At 45.6% G+C, this 19605-nt stretch overlaps 1 protein-coding gene across 1 annotated transcript in view; it reads left to right on the top strand.

Annotated features, from left to right (window-relative positions):
• CHD6 (chromodomain helicase DNA binding protein 6) overlaps positions 1-19605 on the top strand; it is a gene marked incomplete at both ends in the record, with an annotated part of 132868 nt that overhangs the window by 85702 nt on the left and 27561 nt on the right. The window contains 9 exons of the mRNA XM_080716506.1: positions 4247-4411; positions 5771-5950; positions 6949-7059; positions 9269-9471; positions 10158-10357; positions 10998-11157; positions 13451-13540; positions 15476-15579; positions 19211-19340. Coding sequence (XP_080572632.1) covers positions 4247-4411; positions 5771-5950; positions 6949-7059; positions 9269-9471; positions 10158-10357; positions 10998-11157; positions 13451-13540; positions 15476-15579; positions 19211-19340 — 1343 coding nt within the window. The remainder of the gene's footprint in view (positions 1-4246; positions 4412-5770; positions 5951-6948; positions 7060-9268; positions 9472-10157; positions 10358-10997; positions 11158-13450; positions 13541-15475; positions 15580-19210; positions 19341-19605) is intronic.

Consider the following 19605-nt stretch of genomic DNA (forward strand, 5'->3'; position numbering starts at 1 on the left):
GTTATTTTTCCTATCGAAGTTCATTAAAAAATTTAGAGAATTAGGGGCCGGGCGTGGTGGCGCATGCTTGTAATCCCCGCGCTTAGGAGGCAGAGACAGGAGGATCGCACAGGTTCGAAGCCAGCCGCGCGCGCTGGCTTATGAGACCCTGTTTCCAAATAAAAAAGTATAAAAAATAGGTCTGGGAGTGTAGCCCGGAGGTAAAAGGGCTTCCAGGAACCCCAGTACCACCACCAAAAAAATAAATAAATAAATAAATAAATAAAAAATAAAATTTAGAGAATTAGACACTGTACCGCTTCTCATCGTAGTTTCACCCATGGGTTTTAACTTCCCTTTGCCTTAGTCTTTCATCACTGTGATGGTCACAAATGGTGATTCCCTAGCTCCCTCACTTGTTAATGCCTGTTACTTGGCATTCTCTTATAAGGAAGAACCCCATCTCCATTTATTTATGTCAGTGTAGACTCATGAGTTCTTTTTGGTACAGTGGGTTATAATCCATTATTGTCCTTATGTCTGTATTTTGATGTTCATATAGTCTTAGACTTAGTGGAGTCTTTTCAGACTTCAAATGTTATTTTCATAGCTGTCATGATACCTTGAATATTTCTTACATGGGGCACAGTGATGTGTTTCTGGCTTATCTTATACTTTTTCTACCCAGCACTATCTATAGTTAGCCATTTCTTTAACACGCTTTGGCTCTGTTATATGAAGAATGGTTGTTTAGAAACCAAGATCTGGGAGTAGGTATGTTCATTGGTTCTGCAGATGATACTGCTTTTAGTCCCTCTCAGGGTACATCACTGGAAAACACACACACACACACACACACACACACACACACACACACACACACACAGAGCTACATAACGTGTTCATTTGTATATGTGTATGAATACATATGTGCATACATATATCTGTACATAACCATATCTATTTCTATACCAGGGTGCATAGTATACATGTGTACGCGTGCACACATGTACCCCCTTCACAGTAACTTAAAACTTTATTTCTCCCATCCTCCCCATATTTATCACTTCTTTCTCCAACAGTGAAAACTATTGCTCCTATTTCCCCCAGGACATTTACTCTATGGCTAAATCTTAGATTACACAGAAAATAGTTTTAGGATTGCTAACCCTACCACTGCAGTAAAAAGACACACTCTTTCAAGTGTGTGTGGAAAACATTGTGATTTGACTATGCATACTTAGCAGGATATTTAAGCCTAAGTGGTATGGGGAGGCAGAAATTATTTTTTTTTAAGTGATGGTTTGGGTGAGTTGTAATGATACTGTTTGCTTTTTGACTGAGAAATAGATATTAACTAGATAATGACACTGGTACGGGTGAGAGCTGATCTTTTTAATATGGTTGAAAAGTGCAGATGTGAGGTTGATGAGGTTTTTGTTTTGTGTTTTTGCAGTGCTGGAGATCAAACTCAGGGTCTCACACATGTTTTTCGGGTGCTCTAACACTTAACTACATTCCCAGCCCTCAATGAAGGTTTTAAACTAAAAGTATCAGTGTGACTTCATGACATATTCTTTTATATGTGCATGATTGTATATGCTATATACACGGAAACACTTCCTTTGCTTGCCACAGAACAGGCCTAGATTTGTAGCGGTGAACATGCCCAGGGCATCTGGATTATTGTCTCTAAATGCCATTTTCTCCTCCTGGCGATGGCTGAATGATTTCTTAGCCACTTTCCCTACAGCCTGACCAGAAAGAGGAAGCACGAACCATTCCCGCACCATAAAGACTCGTGCTCTGGTCCTGCTGCGCACGGACCTCAGGGCCTGTGCTGCCGCCAGTGCCTGGTGACCTTGTACTTGGGCTCCTGCCAGCGAGCCACATGCTCCTCCCTTGTCGGAGTTTGTGTGTCCTCGGAAGTGACTGTCAATGCTGAGTCTCAGAGAATGAGAGTGAAGAACAACTCTGCCCTTCCTCCTTCCCCAAGAACAACGTGGTAATTCAGGATACACAAATTTTGGCCAGTAAGCTGAACTCTGGGCTTTCTCATTGCAAGGAAGCCCTCTGTCACACAGGGCTAGGCCACAGGCAACACCTGGGCGCAGACCAGGGCTCTCCTGCTCTGCCAGGCCACCTGGAGTCTGCTGCATCCTGCTGTGGTGGCCCTTTGCTGTACTCCCTTCCTTACTGCCCCCGCTCTTGCCCCAGTGCTTACCAGACTTCTCAGACTTTGTACCACATCAGTGCCCACTTGCAGGGATTCTAGTGTAGCTCTCAGCCGTGAGGTTAGGGAAAAGATTGGGGCAGGGCAAAACAGGGATGGGGCTTTATGTCTGGGGACTCTAGCATGGGTTGAGTCCCCGGTAGGCACTTAGAATCTCTGCTTAGACTTTCCTCCTTTCTCAGGGGCCAGTTCCTTCAAACCTACATTCTCTGGAATATAGCTTTCTTTAAACAGCCTTGCATTAGAGCCAGAATCCCCATTCCTTTTCTGGGCTCTGGGATCATGGTATGACTGTGGGGCAAAGGCAGTATACTGGAGCTCAAGTCCTGCTGTCTCTAGCTCATAGAGTATCCACTGCCACGTTCTTCACTGCTCTGGGTCACCTCTATCCAAACCAAGAAGGACTCTGGTCTCCAAGGGTAGCTACAAGCCTCACCCACATGGCATGGCCACACCTCCCTCGCAGTGACAGTAAACAGCCCTCTCCCTACTTGGAGAAAATACATTTCTCACTAAGAAAATAGGGAGCCAGGCATGTTGGTATACACCTATGATCCCAGTACTTGGGAAGCTGAGACAGATGAATCACAGGTTCAAGGATAATCTTGGCAACCTACTGAGATCCTCAGTAACCTAGCAAAACCTTGCTTCAAAACAAAAAATAAAAAAGGCTGGGGGTATAGCTTAGATATATGATGTTCCATACCACAGGCACAAAATAAAATAAAATAAGGCTCTTTGAAAAAATATGTGAATTCAGGTTTGAGCAGGAAACAATGAAGAGTAGTAGACCATGTTAAAAGCAAAGGCACTATCAAAGACTTGGTCTTTGGTACAACATACAAACATAAATGCATGCTTATTCATACATATTTTTCTATTTTGTATTTATATTGCAAGTGTGTGTGTGTGTGTGTGTGTGTGTGTGTGTGTGTGTGTGTGTACACATGCTATTTACCTGCAAATCCATTCCAACACCACAAAGTTATTCTAGTCTTCTTTCTTTGACTGAATTATGTCAAAAAAATTTGGGAGCCAACTTAAAGATGTATGAGTATAGTACATCAATAAAACATAATTAATTTAAAAAAAGAAAAATGGTGACCCCTAATAAAATAGTGCATCTAGGCAATGATCATCAGTTCAGAAAGAGATGAGTAGATAATATGTGCTTCATAATGGAAATTGAAAACCCCTTTGCCAAAAATGAGATCTTAGCCTGACAGAGTTTCAAGGCAGCACTGCTAGTCTAGAGACAGCCATTCAGTGACACAGCATGAAATGCAGTTGGCAAGATATCAAGCACGGGAAACCATTGGACTAACACCTAGCCTCCTGAACAGACAGATAAATTACCTTTGAAAAAAGGAGCTGTGGAAGGAAGGGAGTATCTAAAACAGAGACGTAAAGCATCAACTGATTGCAATGTGGGGGCCATATTTGGTTCCTCATTCAAATAAGGACACTTAAAAATGATAAGGTAAGCAGTGAGATTGGAACACTGACTAGGTAAGTGAGAGGTATAAGAATTAATTTTAAGTGTAGCCATGGCAAATGACATGTATTACAAGAGCCTTTATTTGTATAAATACATACCGAAATATGTCAGGATGAAATATGTCACACTCTTGGGGGTAGGAGTGTGATAGATAAGACAAAATTGTCCATTAAGAGGTTTATTATGCTTTTGTCTGTTTTTGTTTACGTTTGAAATACCCTGTAGTAAAATTTAAAAAGTAGAGAAGTGGTGCCACCAGCTTTGAGACATCTCGGGAGGGCAGGCCGGCGTCCTGGGAGTATGCGCCATCTCAGATCAAAGGCGGGAGGGTCCTTCCTCCCCCGGGCCCTTCCCATGGCTTCATCCCTGGCCCCACAGGTGGCAGCTGACCTTTGCATGAATTCTCTTTGGAAACCTGTCCTATGACACATAATTGTGAGGGCTGGCCCCTCACATCACATGGTGTATAAGCACTTCCTGCTTCCAGGCTGCTGTTGCGGGCATGATGTGATGTGTGTCCCCTTCCTCCTTCCCAGGCTCAGGCCCGGTGTCACCGCATAGGCCAGAGTAAAGCCGTGAAGGTATATCGTCTCATCACCAGGAACTCATACGAGCGGGAAATGTTCGACAAGGCCAGCCTAAAGCTGGGCCTAGACAAGGCTGTTCTTCAGGACATCAACCGCAAGGGCAGCACCAATGGGGTGAGTACCGTGGGCCTGCCCTGGAGTGCCAGGGCACTTGTCAGGCAACCAGCCCCTCTGGGTTTTTCCTCCTGGCAGTGATTTCCAGGTTTATCTCACCATGTTGAGTCAGCCACATATCATTGTTGGCAACGTCTTGTAGTAGAAGACAATTTGGAGTCAGGTCTCTCCATTTTCTCAATGGATAGAAGAAATCTGTAAGAGCAGTTATTTATGTTCTAGGTTTGTCAACATATGTTAATGTTTCAATAAACAGAGTTTTTAACCATGCCCATAGAAGCTAGTAGATTTTAACATTCTTTTCTATTTAAATATGTATCTATTGCCATGCCTTATCTCATACCCCAGACTTTGAGCTTCTTGGTGGCATAATGGGAACAGTATTATCTGTAGCCCCCTGGTCCCTGTCAGAGCACCACATACCAAAGATGTTCAGTGTATATGGCAGTCAGTGAGTAATGAGTGAATACATTAACATCTTGAAATCTTTTTTCTCCCTTGACAGAGGGATAAAAATTGCAGCTAAAATTCTTAAAGTGTCTTAAAGTATAGGCAAACAAAGCAGAATATCTCCGTAATCACTGGGCTTAGGGCATCAAAGATTAGAAATTAAAACCTTCTAAATGAGTTGTCTTTAGTCCACATGTTCTATATCCTCTGAGCTTATATGTGTTGCCAAGTTAATACCTCAAGTTATCCATCCTGAGAGTCACAGAATTCCCTCATGGGATTGATATAAAGAAAACCAGATTCTTAATTAGAACCAGGAGAGAGTGTTTTGAACCCCATTTCCTGTTTTCAACAAGCAGTTGAGAGGATCACACTTGGCACGGAAGCCCACCCCTCCCTCCCTACCCCCCCCCTCCTCTCTCTCTCTCTCTCTCTCTCTTTCTCTCTCTCTTCCTTAGTTAAGAAATGACATCATTTCCAATACTAATGTATTTATTTGATAATGAATAAATCATTTTCTTTAGCTTGTTTAGTACATCTGGAGATTTTTAAAGATGCAGCTTCAAGTTAAAATACTAAAAAGTGATGTCAAATATATCCTCTTCAGTGGTACATAGTTTTAACGGCTTATGGCATTTGATAATAACCAGTGTCCTGAAGAATATTTCAACCCTTGGATCAGCTGCTAGACTTTATCCCTAAGGTCCTTATAGAGCATTGTTTGCCTGCCCTTCCTGGAGAAAAGCCAGAGTACTCTTGTCTGGGTTTCATTTTCTGAAGTTTGCTGACCCTGTCCTTTTGACATGAGTAATTAGTGGAGGAACTATATGCTGAACCATAAAGGCCCAATTTGAGGCTTTTTCTCATACACTCGCCACTTTGTGAGTAGCCTTTGGTGACCCGTTTCAGGTACAGCAGCTCTCAAAAATGGAGGTGGAGGATTTGCTCCGGAAAGGTGCTTACGGAGCCTTGATGGACGAGGAGGACGAGGGCTCCAAGTTCTGTGAAGAAGACATAGACCAGATTCTGCAGCGGAGAACCCACACCATCACCATCCAGTCCGAGGGAAAAGGGTCCACTTTTGCCAAGGTACAGGACCTTCCCTCCACTGTCATCATTGGGGTGGGAGGTAAAAGAAAGCTATTTATTCTTCAGCCCTCATAAGCAAGGCTTCTATTTCTTCAAATGCAAACGCTTGAAACTGTGTAACTCCCTGAAGGCGCAGGTGCTTAAAAGGAGTCTGAGTAGTGAGTCTGGGCTGTGGGAAGAAAGCAGTTGGAGGCCTCAAGAGCTAATAGGCAGGTAGACACCATTCTGCACTTGATTCTGTCCACTCTTCATGAGGACTGCTCCAGAATCTTGGAGTGGTTAATTTGATTCTCCTGTTGAGCACTACTTGACCATAGAGAGTGAACACTGCATTCCTCCACCTCAAGCAGGAATATTGTTCACTCGGTAGGGAGCGATTTTATCTGAGAGTCTCATCTTCTGGTCTTAGGACCTCCTCTCTCTGCTCTTTGGGCCACTGTGTTTAGAACGCAGCAGATCCCTCTCAGGTTGTCCTGGCCATAGGCTCTGCCAATTCCTGTGTGAGCTCTGTGACCTGTTTGATTCAATCTCCTGATCAGTGATTCGTGTAGGACCTTTTCAGTGGGAGGTTTTGTTCTCTTTAGAGAGAATATTGCTCAGCCCAGTGCCTTTTCTGGATCAGATGTTTGGTAACTGTTGAACTAAAAAAAAAAAATCTAAATCTACAAAAATCTTGGAGAGTTAAAATTAACTCTTTTATAGGGAACCAGACACCACATAACACATTATTACTGTCTCCCAGGGATTTCTTTATGTTTCTTAGTTTAAGTTCCAAAAACCAATCTTCTAGGTTGAAATTGTAATTTCCTCACCCGATTTTTAAAATAAAATAAAAGAAATAGCTTTGAGATTTTTCAAATTCGCCTTAGAAGCACTGTTAGAGGTTTGATTCAGATAGATAATATACTTAAGTTTCTGATACATTTGAAATGACACAGCTGTTTTATTAGTTTGTAGTGTGTCCAAGCATCATCTATTGACTCTTGTTTCCCTCGCAGGCTAGCTTTGTGGCTTCAGGAAACCGAACAGATATTTCCTTAGATGATCCTAACTTTTGGCAGAAGTGGGCTAAAATAGCTGAACTAGACACTGAAGCAAAGAATGAAAAGGTACAGTGTATTTTATTCCACTGAACATATCACTGCTGTCCCACATGGCCACAAATTTCTACAAAGCTCAAGTTATATTTATCCGAGTCTCAGTTCTCAAATGAGATGCTATTGTAATGCACTTTGAACATGCCCGGCACATACACCGCACTTGGCAGGTGTTAAAAAAAAATAAAAATAAAAAACTGTACAATGACCTAATGGTGCATAGGGCCTGCTGGGTGTCCAGAAGTTGGAGGAAGGCAGTGAGGGCTGGACTGTCCCGGCAAGCCAAGCCCAGCCCTCTAAGGCCACATGCCATCTGTGTGTGGCATGCGACTGCAGCACCTCCTGTCAAAGTAGCCTCACCTGACAAATGAAAGAGGGAAAAAGCAAAAGAAAGATTGTTGGCTTTACCTCCACCTTTTCAGTTTATCTCCTATTTCTGAAGATGAAAAAGAGAATGGGGTCTGGAATGAATCCAAAGGGTGCCTGTGGGTGAGATACTTGACCTCACAGAGAAAAGAGAAAAAAGGAGGTGTGTGTTTGTAATCCCTGGACTTGGGAGGCTAAGACAGGAGGATATAGGTTCGCGGCCAGCCTCAGCTACTTACTGAGGCCGTTTGCAACTCAGTGAGACTCTGTTTTAAAATAAAGAATAAAAATAGGTCTGGGGATGTAGCTCAGAGGTAGAACGCCACTGAGTTCAGTTCCCAGTACCACACACACAAAAAAAAAGTATATGGGGAAGCCTGCACTGAGGGGTACAGGTCACATTCGTGAATGTGCCGTGCCAGCAGTGCTTGGCTGACTCAGGGACCCTTCCTCTGTGTCTGACAGTATCACTTCATTTCAGGACAAGTACTCAACCTTTGTACTTGTCTTCTCAGATGAGTGTTGAACTCTCATGGAGCTATGACCTGGAAGACAGTCCCTGCTTATACCTAGCCACATCAGTGACCAGTGCCTAGCCACACTATTTTTTGTAGGACAACCTCTTATCTCAAAATGGAATTTTCTCTCTCTCTCTCTCTCTCTCTCTCTCTCTCTCTCTCTCTCTCTCTCTCTTTTTTCTTGTGCAGTACTAGGAATGGAACCCAGGGGCATTGTACCTTCGAGGTACACCCCCCAGCCCTATTTTTTAGTCTTTTGAAACAGGGTCTCATTGAGTTGCGAAGGGCCTTGCTAAGTAGCTGAAGCTGTCCACGAACCATGATCCTCCTCCTGTCTGAGCCTCCCAAATGTTGGGATTGCAAGTGTGTGCCACCACACCCGGCCAATCAGCCCCCCCCCCCTTGGAGGTACTGCGGATGGAACCCAGGAGCATTCTACCTCCAGCCTGTTTTTTATTCTTTTTGAAACAAGAGTCTCATTGAGTTGCAAAGAGCCTCACGAAGTAGCTGAGGCTGTCCCCAAACCATGATCTTCCTGTCTCAACTTCCCAAATACTGAGATTACAGACGTGCCACCATCCCTGGCTGATTCCCCATAGTAACTTGCTTTAAATGTTTTACAGCATACCACCAAGAAGCCACTCTGAGCAGGGCAGGACAGGGGTTGGTGGGCAGAAGAGCCCCTGCCCGATAGGCAGCAGAAAGTAGTGGGAGCATTCCAAGGTGGGGAGCAAGGTCACTGAGCAGGTCGACACTGGAAATCAGCTATCCGGACCGCAGAGAGCAGTGTTCTGGGGCCCAACCTGGCCTTGGCGAGGAGGGGGTGATGAAACTAGAGAAGCTGCAGCAGGTGTGGCCTGGGGAGCCACCAGGAAGAATCTTGAGCTGTGGATTTCGTCTTTGGTAGAAGGCAAAGGTTAGCAGATAGTACCAAAGGTGGCAGATAATGAAGCAGCAGGGTCTGTGTTTGTCTTCAGAAAGTTGCTGAGCAGATAGAACTCTCCAACTTATCCTGTCTCCAGAGCACAGACTGCACTCTGCATGCTGGGCAGAACAGCTGGGGCTCACAGCTCTAGTCTTGATTGGCAAGAACACACTGCCACTCTGGGGGCTGGGAAATGCCAACATGAGCGAGTCCCAGAGAATCCCCTCTGCTTATCCTGTGGTCATGGAGACAGCAGGTGTGTTGTGAAGAGCTCTTTTTGCAAGAGGATGGGATGGGGCAGGGGGTTCTCTCTCATGTGTGCCTTGAGGAATGGCAGCAGGATACATTTTTGCATTAGGATAGGAATAAAGACAAGAGAGCCCATCTCCCCAACAGTCCTCTCCATTTTTAGGAAAGCTTAGTGATTGACCGACCTCGCGTGAGAAAGCAGACCAAACACTACAACTCATTTGAAGAGGACGAGCTCATGGAGTTTTCAGAGTTAGACAGTGACTCAGACGAAAGGCCCACACGATCCAGGCGCCTCAATGACAAAGCCAGGCGCTACCTCCGAGCTGAGTGCTTCCGAGTAGAGAAGAACCTGCTCATCTTTGGGTGGGTACCGGGCCTGCGCCGCGCCCCCGCTGCTACTGCCGCTGCTTTCCCCCCTCTGTGTTTCAGTCCTGAGATTTGTCCAGTGTGTCTCTCAAGTCTACTCTGTTGTTCTGGGGCCAGTGGGATCTGCCGGAACAAGAAAAAAGCTGTACTTTCCAAGCCCAGAATTCCCCCTGGCCACTGTGTTCTGCAGCCTTAGTGTAGAAGTGCCGTGGTTTTCTGAAAATACATGTCACAACAAGTCTCTGACACTAATTTGCTGCCTGGTGCTGATTTCCTGTTTTCTTCCCCCAGACTATTTAAGGAGTCAGTGCAGCAGATTATAATTGGGGCATGATTTGTGCAGGACTCTGGCTCTGGTGCAAGTAGAAGGCTCAAATTCTATGAGGTCACCATTGCTTTTGAATACTGCAGCTGGACTGCTTCCATTCCAGACTCATTCCCTGTTCCCGGCATTTTGGTCCATCCCTTCTCTGATGGCCATGTCGGCTCTCAGTGTCCCACTGCCAGATCACTCTAGCACTGTAGTCATGCGGTCCTCAAAGGTCTTTCAGGACAATGCCTTCAGGGTGATTAGTAGACCCAAAAGAGGAAAGAAGTGCTCTGGTTCTTATTTGTCCAGCTGTGTGGAGGGTGCGTGTGTCACCCTTCCTCCCTCCAATGCCCTTCTGTATTTCCACCATCAGCTGGGGGCGGTGGAAGGACATCCTGACTCACGGGCGATTCAAGTGGCACCTGAACGAGAAGGACATGGAGATGATTTGCCGGGCCCTGCTGGTGTACTGTGTCAAGCACTATAAGGGGGACGAGAAGATCAAGAGTTTCATTTGGGAACTGATCACACCTACCAAAGACGGGCAGGCCCAGGCCCTCCAGAAGCACTCAGGTGAGAGGCGGGAGGCCATGCCCGAGAAGCGGAAGCCCACGCGCCTCCACCCTCCCGTGTGCTCCACGGGGCTGGGCTTTGGGGTGCTTCTCTTTCTTGGATAGATTTTGGCATGTTAGCTGTGGGAAAGAATGCTTCTCCCTTGGAATACCCAGTGTTACCTTCAGTTTTGTTTAAGGACAGTTGGGCCCTTCTGCAGTTTCCAGTGCAGTCTTGCCCACTGATCTGAGTCTCCCAGGCTGGGGACCCTCCCCAGGCTGGGGTTCACCCTTTGCCTTTCATCATTCTGTCCCTCTTCTACCTCTGTCTTGTCTTTGCTTGTGCTGTACTTCTTCCCTGTGCTTGACCAAAATTCTCCCTCGAGTTTCATATCAAATCTTCCTTTTCCCCCGCTCAATTCTAAGGGCCCATGGGGCATAGGCTGTGCCAGACCTTCCTTGGTTCTCTTAGGGTACTCTAAATCTGGCATTGACTAAGAGGGTGTGTATCACCTCACTACCTGTGGACTGAGAAGTGACCTGTCATCCAACGCCCACCATGCATGTCCTGGCTGCCTCTTTGCAACCCCAGCCCAGCTGTGATTTAATACCCATGTTGAATCCCCTTGGCTCATCCATATGCCCTACACTGTCTTTTTCAGGGTTGTCTGCCCCAGTTCCCAGAGGGAGGAAAGGGAAGAAGACAAAGAACCAGCTACTACTCCCAGAACTAAAGAATGCAGACTGGCTGGCTACCTGCAACCCCGAGGTGGTCTTGCATGATGACGGCTACAAGAAACACCTCAAGCAGCACTGTAATAAGTGAGTGTGCCGCCTCCTGGCCCCCGGGGAACCCTTGCTCGGACCGTCCAGGTCCCTGGCACTCCCACAGGGAGACTGCTTCATGACCCTGTACTACTACTGCTGGGCAAGATCTGAAAAGACAGGATGAGGGGATCTGTGGTCTGAGCTGGGTCCCAATTCGTTTTGTAGCTCCCCTAACTCCTTTCACTAGACTTTCCTCCACAGTGAATTGTGTGCCTCTGAGGATTTTTCTCTTCTTACTCTCAAAGTCAGTCTGGATACCTCCTGCCTCTGAGGTCACATTAGCAAGAACAAAACGCTGGCCTTGGTGGCCACTACTCATGGCACCCTTTGCCAGTCGCTTCCTCTTCTGACATGGTATTGCTGTCATGACTGCCAGTTACGTGACAGGCATGCATTTAAGACTGTATTCTTTAATATATATATATATAATATCTAAGAGCTGGGTTGGGGTGGAAGCAGCAACAGTAATAGAAAATTAAATTGTTTCATTAAAATTCAGTTTAGTCTTGAGGAGTTAGGGTGCTCCGCCACAAAGCAGTGACAGGTTTTCTTATAGATATTTGATTCACTATACAATAGATCTGGTCCTTGGGAACCAGGTACTAAGTGGGATTATCTAGGCCAGGCAGAGTTGCCTCCCTGGTGGGCAGAGGCCTTCTTACTCTTATGTTTTGTAGGACCCTGCCATTCTGTTCCAGGTTTTACTAAGGAAGCTGCCACCTCTACCAGCTAGGTGTAAGGATCAGCAGTGATTGTAAATTCTTAGGAACTTTTTATTTTCTGAGCTTTGGGGGGAAGGGCTCAACATTACTTGACTGATTGGCAGCTGACTTAATAATATAACAAAGGCATAAGGTTCTTTCTGTTTCTAAAGATTTTAATTCTGTGTGTCTCCATCCATAACTTGAACACTTTATATTCAGACCTAATAGAAATTTTGCTCTTTTAGATGACTTGATTCTTTATATTAACTCATTTTGAATAAATCATACTTGTATGTATTTAAAATCCTGTCAAAAGTAAGTTTTTCTCCCACCTCCAGTGTCTCTCTTGTCCTCTGTAGAGGCAACCCCTGCTAACCTGGTTCTCCCAGAGACTGTGTACATACCAGCATGTGTGAATGTACAGCTTCCTTTCCTTTCTTTTCTCTTCCTTAAAAGGTACATGTGGCATTGTACACACAGTTTATGACCTCTCTTTAAACACGCTACCTATCAGGCATGGTGGCGCACATTTGTAATCCCAGCATTCAGAGGAGGCTGAGACCAGAGGATCATGGTTCGCGGACAGTCTCAGATACTAAATGAGGCCCCCTGCAATTTAGTGAGACTTTGTTTCAAAATAAAGATTAAAAAATAGGGCAGGGGGTGTAGCTCAGAGCTCAAATGCCTCTGGGTTCCATCCCCAGACCCAATCAATCAATCAGTCAGTCAATAAAGTAAACACGCTACCTGATGGTCAGTTCCTCTGTGAGTACTGTAAATGTTCTCAGGCTTTTATTGTTGATGACTGGCCTTCAGTTGTTGCTGGTCTCGGTGTATTACAATGACACCTCCAGGCCCCACTCATCCTGGAACGTGAAGGCCTCCTCAGCAGTGGGCGTTGCACCTGCCCTGGCTCCCACACATCTGCACTCTCACTCCTCGGGGTTGTCTCACTTCACAGCTGGATCTGCTACAGCCTCTCAAGAACGAGGTTGAATTGTCTGTGTTGTTACATGCCTCACAGTACCCAGCACGGTGCAGGGCACAGAGTAGTTGCCTACAAATACTTGCTTACTGGCTTTGACTGGAACATGTCTGGTATACTGCCATGAAGGCTGAGTGTGCTCTGCAGAATCAAAGTGAATTAAATATCTTAGGAGAGAAGACGTATTGCCATGAGAAAGAGACACTTGTGTTTATTTATTTCACTGCATACAAGTAAAAGTGTTTGAAAGTGCCACCATTCAGCATCAGTCACTCCTCAGTAGCTGGTAAACTGGTAACTGGCCTCTTGAAAGGCGGCTCTGCCCCAAGGTCTTGTGGCCGCATTGAGGGTGAGTTCCCTGAAAGATCAGGGGAGCGCTGTCTGTCCACTCCCCCATGGCTCACAGGGCAGTCACGGATGACTAAGGGATGGTCATAGTAACAGCTGCCACTGGTGGGTGGTGTCTTGTTTTCTAGTATATTACTTCATACCATTAACAACACAGGGTGCCCGTGATTTCACGGGGTTCACTTGAGGTGGGCTTCACAGCCAGTAACTGGTTCTAATGCGCTTGCATCGATGTGTTCGCCTCTCACAGGGTCCTTCTGCGGGTACGGATGCTGTACTACCTTAAGGCTGAAATACTAGGAGAAGCAGCTGATAAAGCGTTTGAGGGAACTTCTGCCAGGTAAAACAAATCAACCGTGCTTACTGTTAAAAAATGGATGGATTAAACTATCTGGAAGCTGAACTTTATTTATTTATTTATTTATTTATTTATTTATTTATTTATTTATTTATTGGTACTGGGGATGGAACCCAGGGGCATTCTACCTCCAAGCCACACCCTCAGCCGTGTGTGTGTGTGTGTGTGTGTGTGTGTGTGTGTGTGTGTGTGTGTGTTACTGGGGGTGGAACTCAGGGGCTTTTCTACCTTCAGGCTGCACTCCTAGACCTATTTTATACTTTATTTGGAAACAGGGCCTCACTAAGTTGCTGAGAGCCTCACAAAGTACCTGAGGCTGGCTTCGAACCTGTGTGATCCTCCTGTCTCAGCCTCCCAGGCACTGGGATTATAAGCGTGCCCCACCATGCCTGGCTCTAGAAGCTGGACTTTATAGGCAGGCTCACCAGACAGCTTCCTTCACTGTCCCCATGGCCAACAGTCCCCCCAGCCCTGTACATATTGCATCAGAAGTGCTATTATTTGGACTTTGAGATAGCCTGGGGCTGTGGTCTCTTTTGTTCTCTTTCTTTCCATTGGGCAATGTCGATTGCTTTAAGTCATTTGAAAACTAAAGGAGAGAGGAGCATGGGCAGTCCTACCCATCAGGCACCTTGGAATCAGGACCAGTCTTCACAGTGACTGTTATTACTTGGTACGATTTCTGTAATCATTGTAGTAATTTTTAGCAGGGGTAAGGGGTAAGGAGCTTGTGTGTTTTGGTAGAAAGGTTCAAGTTAAGTCATATGAACGCAATAGAATTCAGGCTGGTGGTTTCTGCCAGGTATTACTGGCAGGAGTATTCTGACTCCATCATCTCCATCACGAGCTTCCACAGACATATAGGAGTGATGAGTGCTTCTTCCCTGCTCTCTTCGTCCCTCACTGGCCTGTTCAGGTTTAAAACTGTGGTGCGGCACAGTTGCCCAAGACACGGACAGTGCTTATCCCAGAAAGATTGTTCAGCCCATGGCGTTGTACAGGCAGCGGCTCTGGGACACTGGAGGCAAGGAGCACTAACCTCACAGAGGAAGTTGGGCTGGGTAAGGTCAGTTTGACTTGTATCACACCAAGAGCCTGATAGAAGAATCTTCAAATGCATCAAGAAAATATCCCCAGCAGAGAAGAGCCTTCTAACTAGATATTGCCCCCAAACATTCAAAGAGCAAACTTCTCTGATGAATAAGACAGCAAGCTAAGGGTCTATGTGTACCATCAGAACATGAAAAAAAATTCTCAGAGGGACTGATGGAATTGCCTTTTATGTCTGTACCCTTCAGCCAGGAGCAGTGCAGCTTATGATCAATTTTGACCAAAAGGATAATTAACCGACCATTTCCAGGAGATGCCACCAATTGTGGCACTTGTCCACTAAAGGCCCTCTTTAACCCCAGATGTACAATGCAGACTGTCTTGTTTCCAAGGATTACTTAAGATCGCTACATGCTGAGCCAAGACAATTTGCGTACTGTTACATTAAACATTCAGTCGTGTATGATTTCAACCATGTAGAGGAAATCATACACTTCACATGTCCAGTGTATCAGTGGTTTTTGCCTTGGTTCTCAACTAAATATACATGTCAGAGCCAACTTGTATGTCTAGAACCCGGGCCGACTGACAGTGGGTTCTCCAAGCGGTGCCTCAGGACTCTGCAGCCTGCAGTGGAGCCTGGAAATCAAGTTCATATGCTTAGATCACTCCCTGAGTGGTTCTGAGGCAAAGCCCAGGCTAAGAAACCTTGACCCACAGCCTCTGAGTCCTTCTCTTTGTTGCCACTTCAGCACCTCAGCACGTAGCCAGGAGGTGGCTTCATACCAAGGCTGGGCCAGTAGCTCTTGTGTTATTTGTGTCTGTGTTGGAGTAACTCTGAGCCAGTGCCCTCCCTTCCTTCCACAGGGAGCTGGATGTGCCTCTGCCCGACATTGACTACATGGAGATCCCAGTGGATTGGTGGGATGCTGAGGCCGACAAGTCTCTTCTCATTGGCGTGTTCAAGCATGGTGTGTTTTTCAGTGAATGTCTTCCCTCTGGATCAATTCCCCCAGGATGATTCAGTCACTACTTTACTAAGCCCTGCACATGCCTGTCAAACTCCAATCTTACTACACATCCCTCTCAGCAAGTAGAGCGTTATGTTTGCCCTCTGAGGGTCGTGATGAATGTGTGACTTAACAGCAGTATGGTGAATATTACGGAGAAACTTCAAAAGGGCGGCTGGCTGCAAAGCACTTGCTTGTTGCTGCTTATCTTCCTCACCTGCCAGTTTGCACATGGATGGGATTGCCGCCCTCTTACTCGCTCCTAGTGGTCCTGGCGTCTGCCCTAGTGCCTGGCTCACAGAAGGCACCTAGTGTTTCTTGAGCAAAGAAATAAATGAGGGAAAGTGGTAGATTTTAGCATTTCATATTGTAAGGTCATTCATGATAATCTACATGTTCTTATTGTTTATCTTTTGCCCTGTTAACTTAAAAATCTAAGCATAGAAGGTTACATAGATGTATTATGATTTTTTTTTTTTTTTTTTTTTTTTTTTTTTGCGGGTCTGGGGATGGAACCCAGGGGCATTCTCCCTCCGAGCTACACCCCTTGCCCTATTTTTTTTTTATTCTTTAGTTTGAAACCGGGTCTCACTGAGTTGCAGACGACCTCACTAAGTAGCTGAGGCTGTCCACGAACCGCGATCCTCCAGGTCTCAGCCTCCCGAATGCTGGGATTATAAGCGTGCACCACCACGCCCGGCTTTAGGAATATTTTTGTAATATGCTAACCAAGGGATTAAAGGGGACTGAAGGGAGTTTTTGAATAGCTTGGGAAAGCTGGAATAATTGCCCCCTATCTTCACTGATAGCACTGTTTTAAGAACCTGCCCTTGCTTTCAGCCAGCTGTGAAAGGTAGTTCATTTTTCCTTGTTCACTTTTCAGGGACCATGTGTCAGAAGCCCCCGCCTCACCTCCATGCCTTGGTTACCTGTGTGCTAAAGTGCTGCAGCCATTTTCTTTGATAAGAAAAGGCTGTTCATAGACTAGAGCTTTTGTGGGTCTTTTATTCTGCCCCTGCTTCCGCCGTGCACAGATGGGAAGGATAGCACCCAGTCCCAGCCTGCAGGCTGACTCCAGCAGAACTGGCTGAATCTTCGGTTGGGACTTTAGCCTGTAGTAGAAAGGCCCTGTAGCAGGCTTAATCTGCATCATGGTCCTGATAGCTCTCGGTTGGTTTAAGTAACTACTGTACCCTCTGGGCAGCCTTGATTTATGAAAAGTTCCTTGAGATGCAGATTTTAGTATTTCTGCCATATTCTTAGAAATATAAGCTTAGAGGCTAAGTGAAGAAAGGCAGGCCACTGCCGTCCCTCAAAGGCCTGTCGTTTTGCAGCGTAGATCTCTGTTTTGCGATCATAGCTCCTGCTAGTCTCTTTTTAGGACAGTGTTCAGGCTTTCTAGGGAAGTGAATTAGTCACTTGCTTGCCTCCAGCTTCACGGCTAAGAAGTAGCAGTGCAGATTCTGTCTCTAGACGTCAGACCCACACATGACAAGAGAAAGTCTGTAGAGTAGAATCTTACCCAGGGGAGCACAGCAGATCCCAACCTACAGGATGCCCTGCCGAGCGCAGAGGACACGAAGGCAGAGTGCTCACACACAGTGGCTTCCCTCAGTACTAAATGAATAGAGGGAGAAGGCGCTCCATCTAACTCAGATAAATCACCGTGTTTTCATGGGGGTGCAGGTCAAGACGTGCACTGAGGAGAGGGTGCAAATGGTGCTTCCTGCCAATTACAGTCAGAAGAGAAGGAATCTGAGGCAAAATTGACTCTTCCTGTCAGTTCTTAGTTGAGTCTGAACAGTGCTGAGCCCTGTGCTGGATACTGAGTGTGTAACAATGAGCAAAACAGACATTCTGTTCCTGAGCCACCCTTAACCGCAGGAGAGAGATTTGCAAAATCAAACCATCCCCCTAAGGATTAAGTGAATCAAGAACCTGCAGTGAGCCGGGCAGAGTGGTGGCACATGCCTGTAATGTCTATACGTGGGAGGCTGAGAAAGGAGGATCACAGGTTCAAGACCAAATTCAGCAACTAGTGAGACTCAGCAACCTAGCAAGACTCTGTTTCAAAACAAAATTTAAAAGGGGGCTGGTAGAATGCCAGGGTTCAATCCCCTGTACCACAACAACAGCAAAAAAAGCATCTGCAGTTCCTCATGAGTAGGATGAGTGGGCAGCACCTGTTGTGGAGATGACAGGACAGTCATGTTGGATTAAAAGGTCAAGTAGCAGCCGGGCGTAGTGGCATACACCTATAATCCCAGTACTTGAAAGGCTGAGACATAAGGATCACAGGTTCGAGATCAGCCTCAACAATTTAGCAAGGCCCTCAGCAAGCTAGTAAGACCCTGTTCAAAACAAAATTACGTAAAAAGGGCCAGGGATGTAGCTCAGAGGTAAAACACGCCTGGGTTCAATTCCCAGTACCAAAAAATGTAAGTTCAAGTACCACCGGGCATGGTAGCCCACACCTGTAATTCCAATTACTTGGGAGGCAAGGGTTGGGGGTGTAGCTCAGAGGTAGAATCTCTGAGTTCAATCTTCAGCACCATAGTGGGGAAAAAAGGGTCAAATACCTGCAGCTCCTTGGAGAGAAAGTACCAGGTGCCGCCTGCATCTACAGGGGTAGGGTACAACTGCATCTACAGTGATGATAAAAGCCAAGGTAGAAATGAAGGGCCCAACAAAGTAACATCAGGTCTGTTCTTAACAACCAGGCTGGTTTTGTTTACATTCGTCTCCTACAATACTACAGAACTGGAGGTTAACTTTATTCACAGGGAGAAACATCAGAAAGACTTTGATGATCATATAGGTGTTTCCCTGAAGATATTTTAGTATGACAGTAGATTTAGATCTTATATACGGCCAGATCCTATCTCATTATAAGATTACATTCAAAATAACACATTACATATTACAGCAAAATAACACATTCTCATACTTGGATTTTATCAAATTAAAAGTATCACTCTTTTCATTGTTTTTGCCTCTTTTTGAGGTATCTCTTCTGGGTCAGAATGCTCCATCGTTGGTTTTGGGTATATGGCAAGGAGCAATTGCAAGCCCTGGCCAGTGTAAATGAGGATTTTGTACTGAGTTTCAGAATAGAGAGGCAACAGGTCTGTTTTAACCCAATAAACAATCATAGTAGTCCTCTTTATGTTTCAGCCCTTGCATACATCATTTTGTTCGGCTTACCTTTCTAATGCATGGGACAGAGTTGGACTGTAAGAAAACAAGGCCCATTTAGAACATAGCAAGGTATCCAGAGTTGAGGGATATGAGGAAGAGGTTGCAAAACCATCTTGCCTGATTCCTTCTGCTGTCCGAACAGGTGAGAATTGATTCTTGATCCTGCATCTGTTCACAGACACAGAGTGTTTCCATGACCTTTTGGGTTGGGTTTAGTTCTAGGGTCTTTCCCTGTTAGCAAGTCTTACAGGATTTCAATCCTAAAGGAGTATTTTTTGTTTGTGCTTGTTTTGTTTTAGTTTTGCTTAATAAGGAAAGCAAAATATTGTCTAGGGCCCATGGCAAATTTGGTGCATTCTGACATGACTTCTGACACTTTCCATTGCTTGAACAGGTTATGAGAGATACAATGCCATGCGAGCAGACCCAGCACTCTGTTTCCTGGAGAAAGTCGGGATGCCAGATGAGAAGTCCCTTTCTGCAGAACAGGGGGTTACAGATGGTAACTCAGACATTCCTGAAAGGTAATAAGCCACATAGGCTGGCCCTGATGTGCAATCTGTGCCACCAACCTGTGACCCTCCACACACATCCAGCAGTCCTTGTACCTTTTCCTCAGTGTCTGGCATCTCCCTTAGCCCTCGCCTCACTGCCGTTGCCTCCCTGGGTTGCTACTTTAAATCTACTCTGTAGTGCCTCAAACCTGTTCTTTAACCTCCAGACACTGTGAACCAAATACCAATTGCTGTCCTTCATGGGTTCCCCCAGCTGCCTGTCCAACTTGTTAAG

The sequence above is a fragment of the Muscardinus avellanarius genome (genome assembly GCF_963383645.1).
Source record: "Muscardinus avellanarius genome assembly, chromosome: 19".
NCBI classification, from domain to species: domain Eukaryota; kingdom Metazoa; phylum Chordata; class Mammalia; order Rodentia; family Gliridae; genus Muscardinus; species Muscardinus avellanarius.